A 9,551-nucleotide genomic window follows, 5' to 3' on the forward strand; every position below is an offset into this window, starting at 1 on the left:
CCCGGGCTTCACACAGTGGACAGATGCCCCTTTGCAGAAGCTCTATTTGTCTCACCCCCGTGGAGAGGGAAGTGACTGGGGGAGGCAGTTTCATAACTGGGCGGATCCCTGCTGCCCCTTCCACAGTGTGGCAGGCAGGCTCCCAGTTGCCCCAGGGGCGGGTGTGCCACCTGAGCAGGTGCCATCTCGGGCATCTGCTTACTCCTTGCTCCTGCCCAGGTGGCCGACATGAAGAAGAAGATGGAGGACAGTGTGGGGTGCCTGGAAACTGCTGAGGAGGTGAAGAGGAAGCTCCAGAAGGACCTGGAGGGCCTGAGCCAGCGGCATGAGGAGAAGGTGGCTGCCTATGACAAGCTAGAGAAGACCAAGACGCGGTTGCAGCAGGAGCTGGACGACCTGCTGGTGGACCTGGACCACCAGCGCCAGAGCGCGTGCAACCTGGAGAAGAAGCAGAAGAAGTTTGACCAGGTGTGTGGCCGTTGGCCCCATCCTTTGCATTTCCTCTCCCTCAAGCACTGAGTCTAAGGTGAAGGGCCTGTCAGAGAAAGCCCGGGCTTCCTCAAGGTCTCGCCTGGGAGGGGCCGTGCGGGGCCAGCGCTTAGAGGCCCCCCCAGTCTCTGGCTTGTCGAGGGTCCCAGGGAGAAGGCCAGCGGAAGAGGGCGTCTTCATGCGATGGGTTGAGGAGTGACTTTTCCTTTCTGGTTTTTTACATTTTTCAGATTTTCTGTAATGAACTGGTTTGACTGTCTTTTAAATGATTTATTTATGTGTTCATATCACTTCCTTATTCCAAAAGATCTGAGGGCAGCTGAGGGGGATGCGGACTCGGGGGTGGGATAGAACAGTAGAAGACATCGGGCAGCCAACTGCGGCAGCCGGATCCGGCCCCTTTAGTTTCACAGGGAAAGATGGACTGAACACAGCCACACTCCGTCGTTCTCGTGTTGTCTCTGTTTGCTTTGCCCGTGGTAGTGGGGTTGAGCCATTGCTGCAGAGACTGTAGGGCCTGCATACTCTAAAGAATGCACTATCTGGTCCTTTAGGAAATGGTTAGCAACCCATGGGATAATTAAGGTTTGGGCCGAAAGGAAGGGAAGGTGGGGAAGTAGGATAGAGCCAGGTGGGTGCACACAGAGAACAGATGCCAGGGGACAGAAGCTATCATTAGAGGAGACCACAAATGGGGTTCAGGCTTCCTGGCAGCCAGCTTGGTATTCACTTCGTGAAAAATGCCAACCAAATGCCAACTTTGGTTCAGGAGAACCAAAGCTCTTACAGGTTTGGAGGGCTCTCATGGAAGGGGCAGCATGCCATAAAGGGTTGTGATTAGTAAGTGATGAAAATTAAACAGACGTTACAACATGGCGTTCGCAGTAGTGCCTGCCCCGGTCGGCAGTCATCCCATCATGAGGATGCACAGGACTGTGTGTATTGTCCCGGGCACAGCCCTGGGCCTGTGCTTCCTAGGCCTGCTCCTCTCCGCCGTGGCCTCTGGGCTCCTCGTTCCCCAGGGAGCTTAGGCCCAGCTGCTCTGCCCTGCTGGGGGCCGTAGCTCTGAGCCTGTGGTGCTGAGCCTCATGGTGCCCACCTCTTTCCCAGCTCCTGGCGGAGGAGAAGACCATCTCTGCCAAGTATGCAGAGGAGCGTGACCGGGCTGAGGCGGAGGCCCGAGAGAAGGAGACCAAGGCGCTGTCACTGGCCCGGGCCCTGGAGGAAGCCATGGAGCAGAAGGCGGAGCTGGAGCGGCTCAACAAGCAGTTCCGCACGGAGATGGAGGACCTCATGAGCTCCAAGGACGACGTGGGCAAGAGCGTGAGTGCTGGGCCTGGCAGCCAGGTCTTGGGAGGGGCCCGAGTGGGGTCATCACAGACGGTCGGTGTGTGCACGGACTCCGGGTCTCGCAGACCTAGGTACCTGCCAGTCCCTTTGCTCCTGACTTGGGATCTCTGGGGCTCAGGTCCATGAGCTGGAGAAGTCCAAGCGGGCCCTGGAGCAGCAGGTGGAGGAGATGAAGACGCAGCTGGAAGAGCTGGAGGACGAGCTGCAGGCCACTGAAGATGCCAAGCTGCGGTTGGAGGTCAACCTGCAGGCCATGAAGGCCCAGTTCGAGCGGGACCTGCAGGGCCGAGACGAGCAGAGCGAGGAGAAGAAGAAGCAGCTGGTCAGACAGGTGTGCATGGCCTCCTGCTACCCCGCGGGTGCCCAAGGCTGCCTTGGCTTCATGCAGGCTTCTGTTCTCTCCTTCCACCTGGATTGTGTTAGGGCCCCTTGACCATGCCACCCCTCCCATATCCCTTCTTTCCAGCCCCCTGTCTCAGGGTTCAGTGACTCATCTTCTTAGAGTTCTTACGGTCAGTAATCCCCAGTGGCCCCCCAAGTCCCCATGGATTCTGCAGAACTGGCCTGAGGCTCCTGAGTTCAGAGCTAGGGCAGGGTCTCCGAGTAGGTCCAGCTTCCCAAGCTGTTGATGTTCCTTCCCCCAGGTGCGGGAGATGGAGGCAGAGCTGGAGGACGAGAGGAAGCAGCGCTCGATGGCAGTGGCTGCCCGGAAGAAGCTGGAGATGGACCTGAAGGACCTGGAGGCACACATCGACTCGGCCAACAAGAACCGGGACGAAGCCATCAAACAGCTGCGGAAGCTGCAGGTGAGGGTGGGCGGGGCCCAGGTGAGGGCGGGCGGCACCCAACTGAGCCAACTACATGTGAAGGTGCCAGGGCTCGGCCTGGGGCGGGAACGTGGCAGGGTGGTGCCTCCTGGGAAGGTCCTGGGTGCTTCCAGCCCCATCTCACTGACAGAGGCTCAGAGGCTCGGAGGTGAGTGGAAACATGATAGTCCAACAGCAAACTTGCAAAACGGTGTATGACTGAGTACATAAGACACAGCAGCAAACAAGTACAAGCCTAGACATGGGTGGAGTTCAAGAAGGTCTCAATGCAGACTTCCAGAACCACCTGGGTCCTGACACCCTCCAGCCTTCTGGGCTCTGGGGCGATGGTTCTGAGAAGCAGCCCAGAGTGTGGGACACATACTTGGAAATCTTCACCTCACCAATAATTAAAGAATAATTAACACGTAAAAACAGCTCTGATACGCCATATCATGTAACAAGAATAACCTCAGTTTAAAAAAATTTTTTTTCTTTTTTTTTTTTTTTTTTGAGACGGAGTCTCGCTCTGTCACCCAGGCTGGAGTGCAGTGGCGCGATCTCGGCTCACTGCAAGCTCCGCCTCCTGGGTTCATGCCATTCTCCTGCCTCAGCCTCCCCAGCAGCTGGGACTACAGGCGCCCGCCACCACGCCCGGCTCATTTTTGTATTTTTAGTAGAGACGGGGTTTCACCGTGTTAGCCAGGATGGTCTCCATCTCCTGACCTTGTGATCCGCACGCCTCGGCCTCTCAAAGTGCTGGGATTACAGGCGTGAGCCACCGCGCCTGGCCAAAAAAAAAAATTAAAGTGTAAAAAAAAAAACCCACAAAAACTTTAAAACCTCGCTGTGGTCAAGGTTGTGGGCATAGATGCTCTGATTGCTGGTGGCATTTTTTTACTGGTGTGGTCGGGCTGCACGCAGCCAGTCATGCTCTTTGATTTGGGGAATCTCAATTTCGGATTTATCTGCAAAAGGAAAAAATGGCTATTTGACAAAGATCTTTAGTGTTAAAACAAGTAACAGGAGAATAACAAAAGGAAAGGTGTTTCCTGCCTGTGGTGGGGACGGCCCGGCAGGCTGGGCACTGGTTTTGAGTGGCAGGTGCGCATTAGGGGTGGCACCGTGGGCACTGGCTTCCGGCCCACAGGAGGGGACAGAAAGTAGAAAATGAAGCTCAGCTTGCGCTCGCGTCCACAGTGACCAACACTGTCAAAGTGTGCATTATGGGGTGGGACACAGAGATGGTTGTCTTTAGTTGCCTTTTCGCCCTGTCATCACGGTTAGTTGGTTAAATACAGCATTGAGCGGAGCACTAGCCATGAGCTCTGTTGGCGAGGTTACCTGCGAGGGTTGGGGTGGAGGGCCAAGGAGCTGCGTGGGGTGCCAAGCCTCTGTCCCCACCCCAGGCCCAGATGAAGGACTGCATGCGCGAGCTGGATGACACCCGCGCCTCCCGCGAGGAGATCCTGGCCCAGGCCAAAGAGAACGAGAAGAAGCTGAAGAGCATGGAGGCCGAGATGATCCAGTTGCAGGAGGTGGGTGGGGCTGCAGTGGAGAGCGGCACCGCTGCCCTGCGGCCAGCAGGTGGCAGCGTGGGGCTTTCAGCTGAGGACAGGGCTGGAGTCTGACTGGGCTCCAGGAATTGGCTGGGGATGGCTCTCAAGTTACAAAAGGATTCCCTCCGGGGTTCCGTGACATAGGGGGTTCCCTGGTATGATCAGAGTGTGTATGTGTGAAATGGGCATCCCTCACACGAGATGAGACTCTGTGGCCGCCACCACCTCCTGCTGTGAATGGTGCCTGGTGAGAAGGGATCTGAGTGTCCCCTCGGCCGTCCTGTCCATCGCACCTGAGCCCGTCCTGAAGTGTTTCCCAGGTCTGGAGGGTGCCCCGCAGTGTGATGTGCCGGCTGCGAGTGCGTCCAGGGGTGTAGCCATCTGCCCGCGGCCTCCAGAGCTGACTCCGGGCTCTGGCTCACCCAGAACAGGGAGGGGCCGCACCGAGTGGCTCTGTGCACGTGGTCTCCCTGGTTAGGCCGGGACACTTCTTACTTATCGCCACACCCTGGCACCTGGCTTGATTCCTAGCACTTAAATGTAAGAGTTTTATAAACATACGGTGCTTAAACTATATCTTCAGGGGGGCACCAGCCCTGTGAGCTAGAGGGTTTCTGGAGGAAGGGCTTCTTGTGGGAGGTGGGCCTGGGGAAGGGCTTGAGAGGAGGGTGCCTGGGGCTGGGAAGGATGGTCTTGTGGGGCTGTGGCTGCCTTCAGGTCACACTCTGGGTCTTTGTGGCAGGAACTGGCAGCTGCGGAGCGTGCCAAGCGCCAGGCCCAGCAGGAGCGGGATGAGCTGGCTGATGAGATCGCCAACAGCAGCGGCAAAGGGTGAGCCGAGTGAGGGGGCAGAGTTGGAGGGGACCAGGTGTGTCCCCAGGGTAGGCCCCTCACTTCTCCCGCCCACCCGCAGAGCCCTGGCGTTAGAGGAGAAGCGGCGTCTGGAGGCCCGCATTGCCCAGCTGGAGGAGGAGCTGGAGGAGGAGCAGGGCAACACGGAGCTGATCAACGACCGGCTGAAGAAGGCCAACCTGCAGGTGGGTGCCAGGCCTTCTCCCACCCTGGGCTCTGGCTGGAGCCACCACGGCAGAGCTGGCCTCGGACCCAGCCGGCAGAAGCACAGGCCAAGTGCCAGCTGCTCCCCAGGTGCTGAGAAAATGTCCAGGCCCCTGGACATGAAAGGTCCCCCTCTGGCTTCTGTGTTGGGTATTCAGCAGTTTCTAATCCTCCCTTTTCTGGGAGACCCAAGACTCTGGACCCCAAGGGTTTGGTGGGATCCTGCTGCCACCTTCCTCCGGCCCTGCTCATGCCCTCCAGCCAGGGCCCCAGCCCTCCCCAAGGTCACTGGCCCTCCTTCTGCAGATCGACCAGATCAACACTGACCTGAACCTGGAGCGCAGCCACGCCCAGAAGAACGAGAATGCTCGGCAGCAGCTGGAACGCCAGAACAAGGAGCTCAAGGTCAAGCTGCAGGAGATGGAGGGCACTGTCAAGTCCAAGTACAAGGCCTCCATCACCGCCCTCGAGGCCAAGATCGCACAGCTGGAGGAGCAGCTGGACAACGAGACCAAGTACGTGCCCCTGGCCCCGCCCAACCCCAGCCGTCCTGGAAAAAACTCCGGCCCCCCTGCAGTCCCGCCCAAATCTGGGCCACAACCAGCCCTCTGTCTCCTGAGCCTGGGGGCTGTTTCCCTCCCTCCTGATGGGGCCCTCATCCCTTCCACAGGTTGGGTGGTTGGGGGAGCTTGTGGGGTTTGAACAGGATTCTCTGTTCCACCTCTAAAGCCAGGAGCTTTGGTGGCTGTGTCTGAGGGTGAATCAGAGCAGGAGGTAGAGGGGGGTCCTGCCCACTGGGGCAGTTGTTCTATGTGCTCAGCAGGACTGAGACTTCCTTGGAGGGAGTGGGATTTACACTAGGCCCCCAAACCTCTTTTCCAGTTACACAGATGCTCTTTGAGGTGTGTCGCTTCCCTTACCTGAGCCCGTTTCCTCATCTGTAAATGGGGCTATTTGCAGTGCCCGTCGTAAGAAGCCAGGCACACATAGGTGTCCAGCAAAGGCCTCCCTAGGTGATCCCTAGATGCCAGTGAGCCCCGGGGAATGGGTGGTCCAGATTAGGGCTCGTTGGCTGGACCCTCTGGAGGAGGGTGTTCCCTCTGAGCCACCTTGTCTGCCACGCAGGGAGCGCCAGGCAGCCTGCAAACAGGTGCGTCGGACCGAGAAGAAGCTGAAAGATGTGCTGCTGCAGGTGGATGACGAGCGGAGGAACGCCGAGCAGTACAAGGACCAGGTGCGGGCGCTGGTGGGGCAGTGAGAAGGGCAGTGGGGCAGGGCAGCAGATAGGGTAACAGGCAGGGCAGTGGGGCTGGCTGGCTGCATGCCCAGAGCCCCTAACCGGGGCCACGGGCCACACGTCCATCTCCGCAGGCCGACAAGGCATCCACCCGCCTGAAGCAGCTCAAACGGCAGCTTGAGGAGGCCGAAGAGGAGGCCCAGCGGGCCAACGCCTCCCGCCGGAAACTGCAGCGCGAGCTGGAGGACGCCACCGAGACGGCCGATGCCATGAACCGTGAAGTCAGCTCCCTAAAGAACAAGCTCAGGTGAGCCGCCCCGCCCACCCACCCCTTTGCCTGGGCACGTCTCTCAAAAGGTAGCTTGTTCCTCAACCAGAACCTACCAGCAAGGCACGAATGCCACCAAGAAAGGACTGCACAAAGCAATCCCTGCCCCTTCTGGCTTCTTGCCTCTGAGGCTTTAGCTTAGTGTTTTGAACACTAGTTTACACACAGTAAACTCTAGGTAGTTTATTTCCAGCCTGTTCTAAAAGTCTATTGTCTTTTGAATTGGAAGTTGCTTGAGGCCACCCGGCCCAGTCCTGGCACGTGTTTAGGTGCCTCGTAAATATCTGCAAAGCAAATACGAGCCTCATGAACAATGCCTACAGAGGATAAAAAGGCTCCTTTGCATTTTTCAGGGAGTGTTAACACTCAAGAAGTAGTGAATGTTTGAAGCAGAGGATCTTACTCTCTGAGATTCTCACTTCTTAACATCTTTTTCGTGGGGATCTTTTTTTTTTTTTTTTTTTTTGAGACGGAGTTTCACTCTTGTTGACCAGACCGGAGTGCAATGGTGCAATCTCGGCTCACTGCAACCTCTGCCTCCTGGGTTCAAGCGATTCTCCTCCCTCAGCCTCTGGAGTAGCTGGGATTACAGGCATGCACCACTATGCCTGGCTAATTTTTATATTTTTAGTAGAGACGGGGTTTCACCATGTTGGTCAGGCTGGTCTCAAACTCCTGACCTCAGGTGATCCACCCGCCTCGGCCTCCCAGAGTGCTGAGATTACAAGCGTGAGCCACTGCGCCAGGCCTTCATGGGGCTCTTTTTTTAAGCATAAGTAGTCAGTATTGGATATGAATTTTCTGCCATGTAGTAGAAAGAGGGTGCCTGTCTTTGTACTCTGTGTGAACAGGCACACCTGTTTACCTGTCTTGGTTTCACCGGTTTTATAGGAGTTGCAACAGAGGATGGCATTTTACACTTACTTTTGTGCCTTTTCTGTTGCAATTGGTCCTGTTTGCCTGAGCTGTTTTTGTGCTACTGTTGTATGTGAAGATGTCCGACACCTAAACATTTTGCGGGAAGCTTCGCCTGCTTTCCTGAGTGGTCCTGTCCAGCTCAGCTGTGGCTCCCAAGGCTCTGCTTTGCTTCTTCCTGGTGGGAGCAGCCAGGCACCTGGTTTCCCTCTCGAATTCGCTTTGAGATGTGTGTGCTGTGCTGTGGCTGCCCCTGGCCTGGCCGGGCCTACTGACCCTCTGCCTCTGCCTCTGCCCCCAGGCGCGGGGACCTGCCGTTTGTTGTGCCCCGCCGAATGGCCCGGAAAGGCACCGGGGATGGCTCCGACGAAGAGGTGGATGGCAAAGCGGATGGGGCTGAGGCCAAACCTGCCGAATAAGCCTCTTCTCCTGCAGCCTGAAATGGATGGACAGATGGACACCACAGCCTCCCCTTCCCAGACCCCGCAGCACGCCTCTCCCCACCTTCTTGGGACTGCTATGAACGTGCCTCCTCCTGCCCTCTGCCCCGTCCCCCCATCCCGTTTCCCTCCAGGTGTTGTTGAGGGCATTTGGCTTCCTCTGCTGCATCCCCTTCCAGCTCCCTCCCCCGCCCAGAATCTGATACCAAAGAGACAGGGCCCGGGCCCAGGCAGAGAGCGACCAGCAGGCTCCTCAGCCCTCTCTTGCCAAAAAGCACAAGATGTTGAGGCGAGGAGGGCAGGCCCCCGGGGAGGGGCCAGAGTTTTCTATGAATCTCTTTTTCTTCAGACTGAGGCCTTTTGGTAGTCGGACCCCCCGCAGTCGTCAGCCTCCCTGACCTCTGCCACCAGCGCCCCCACTCCTCTTCCTTTCTTTGCTGTTTGCAATCACACGTGGTGACCTCACACACCTCTGCCCCTTGGGCCTCCCATTCCCATGGCTCTGGGTGGTCCGGAAGGAGCAGGCCCTGGGGCTCCACCTCTGTGCAGGGCACAGAAGGCTGGGGTCAGGGGAGGAGTGGATTCCTCCCCACCCCGTCCCAGGCAGCGCCACTGTCCACTGTCTCCCTCCTGATTCTAAAATGTCTCAAGTGCAATGCCCCCTCCCCTCCTTTACCGAGGACAGCCTGCCTCTGCCACAGCAAGGCTGTCGGGGTCAAGCTGGAAAGGCCAGCAGCCTTCCAGTGGCTTCTCCCAACACTCTTGGGGACCAAATATATTTAATGGTTAAGGGACTTGTCCCAAGTCTGACAGCCAGAGCGTTAGAGGGGCCAGCGGCCCTCCCAGGCGATCTTGTGTCTACTCTAGGACTGGGCCCGAGGGTAGCTTACCTGCACCGTTGACTCAGTATAGTTTAAAAATCTGCCACCTGCACAGGTATTTTTGAAAGCAAAGTAAGGTTTTCTTTTTTCCCCTTTCTCGTAATAAATGATAAAATTCCGAGTCTTTCTCACTGCCTTTGTTTAGAAGAGAGTAGCTCGTCCTCACTGGTCTACACTGGTTGCCGAATTTACTTGTATTCCTAACTGTTTTGTATATGCTGCATTGAGACTTACGGCAAGAAGGCATTTTTTTTTTTTTTAAAGAAACAAACTCTCAAATCATGAAGCGATATAAAAGCTGCGTATGCCTACAAAGCTCTGAATTCAGGTCCCAGTTGCTGTCACAAAGGAGTGAGTGAAACTCCCACCCTACCCCCTTTTTTATATAATAAAAGTGCCTTAGCATGTGTTGCAGCTGTCACCACTACAGTAAGCTGGTTTACAGATGTTTTCCACTGAGCATCACAATAAAGAGAACCATGTGCTACGA

The 9,551-nt window shown here is 56.6% G+C and overlaps 1 protein-coding gene across 4 annotated transcripts in view; it reads left to right on the forward strand.

Annotated features, from left to right (window-relative positions):
* MYH9 (myosin heavy chain 9) overlaps window positions 1-9,551 on the forward strand; it is a 71,458-nt gene extending 61,907 nt beyond the window's left edge. For 2 of the 4 annotated variants that reach the window (XM_030815633.1, XM_030815634.1), the window contains 11 exons: window positions 220-468; window positions 1,600-1,812; window positions 1,958-2,170; window positions 2,484-2,645; window positions 4,055-4,183; window positions 4,947-5,035; window positions 5,118-5,241; window positions 5,567-5,775; window positions 6,386-6,494; window positions 6,632-6,804; window positions 8,042-9,187. In XM_030815633.1, coding sequence (XP_030671493.1) covers window positions 220-468; window positions 1,600-1,812; window positions 1,958-2,170; window positions 2,484-2,645; window positions 4,055-4,183; window positions 4,947-5,035; window positions 5,118-5,241; window positions 5,567-5,775; window positions 6,386-6,494; window positions 6,632-6,804; window positions 8,042-8,159 — 1,788 coding nt within the window. In that variant the 3' untranslated portion in view covers window positions 8,160-9,187. Of the gene's footprint in view, window positions 1-219; window positions 469-1,599; window positions 1,813-1,957; window positions 2,171-2,483; window positions 2,646-4,054; window positions 4,184-4,946; window positions 5,036-5,117; window positions 5,242-5,566; window positions 5,776-6,385; window positions 6,495-6,631; window positions 6,809-8,041 lie in introns of those variants that run through there. The other 2 variants (XM_030815632.1, XM_030815635.1) reach the window with 2 other exon arrangements.

This window comes from Nomascus leucogenys, chromosome 7b (genome assembly GCF_006542625.1).
Source record: "Nomascus leucogenys isolate Asia chromosome 7b, Asia_NLE_v1, whole genome shotgun sequence".
NCBI lineage: Eukaryota > Metazoa > Chordata > Mammalia > Primates > Hylobatidae > Nomascus > Nomascus leucogenys.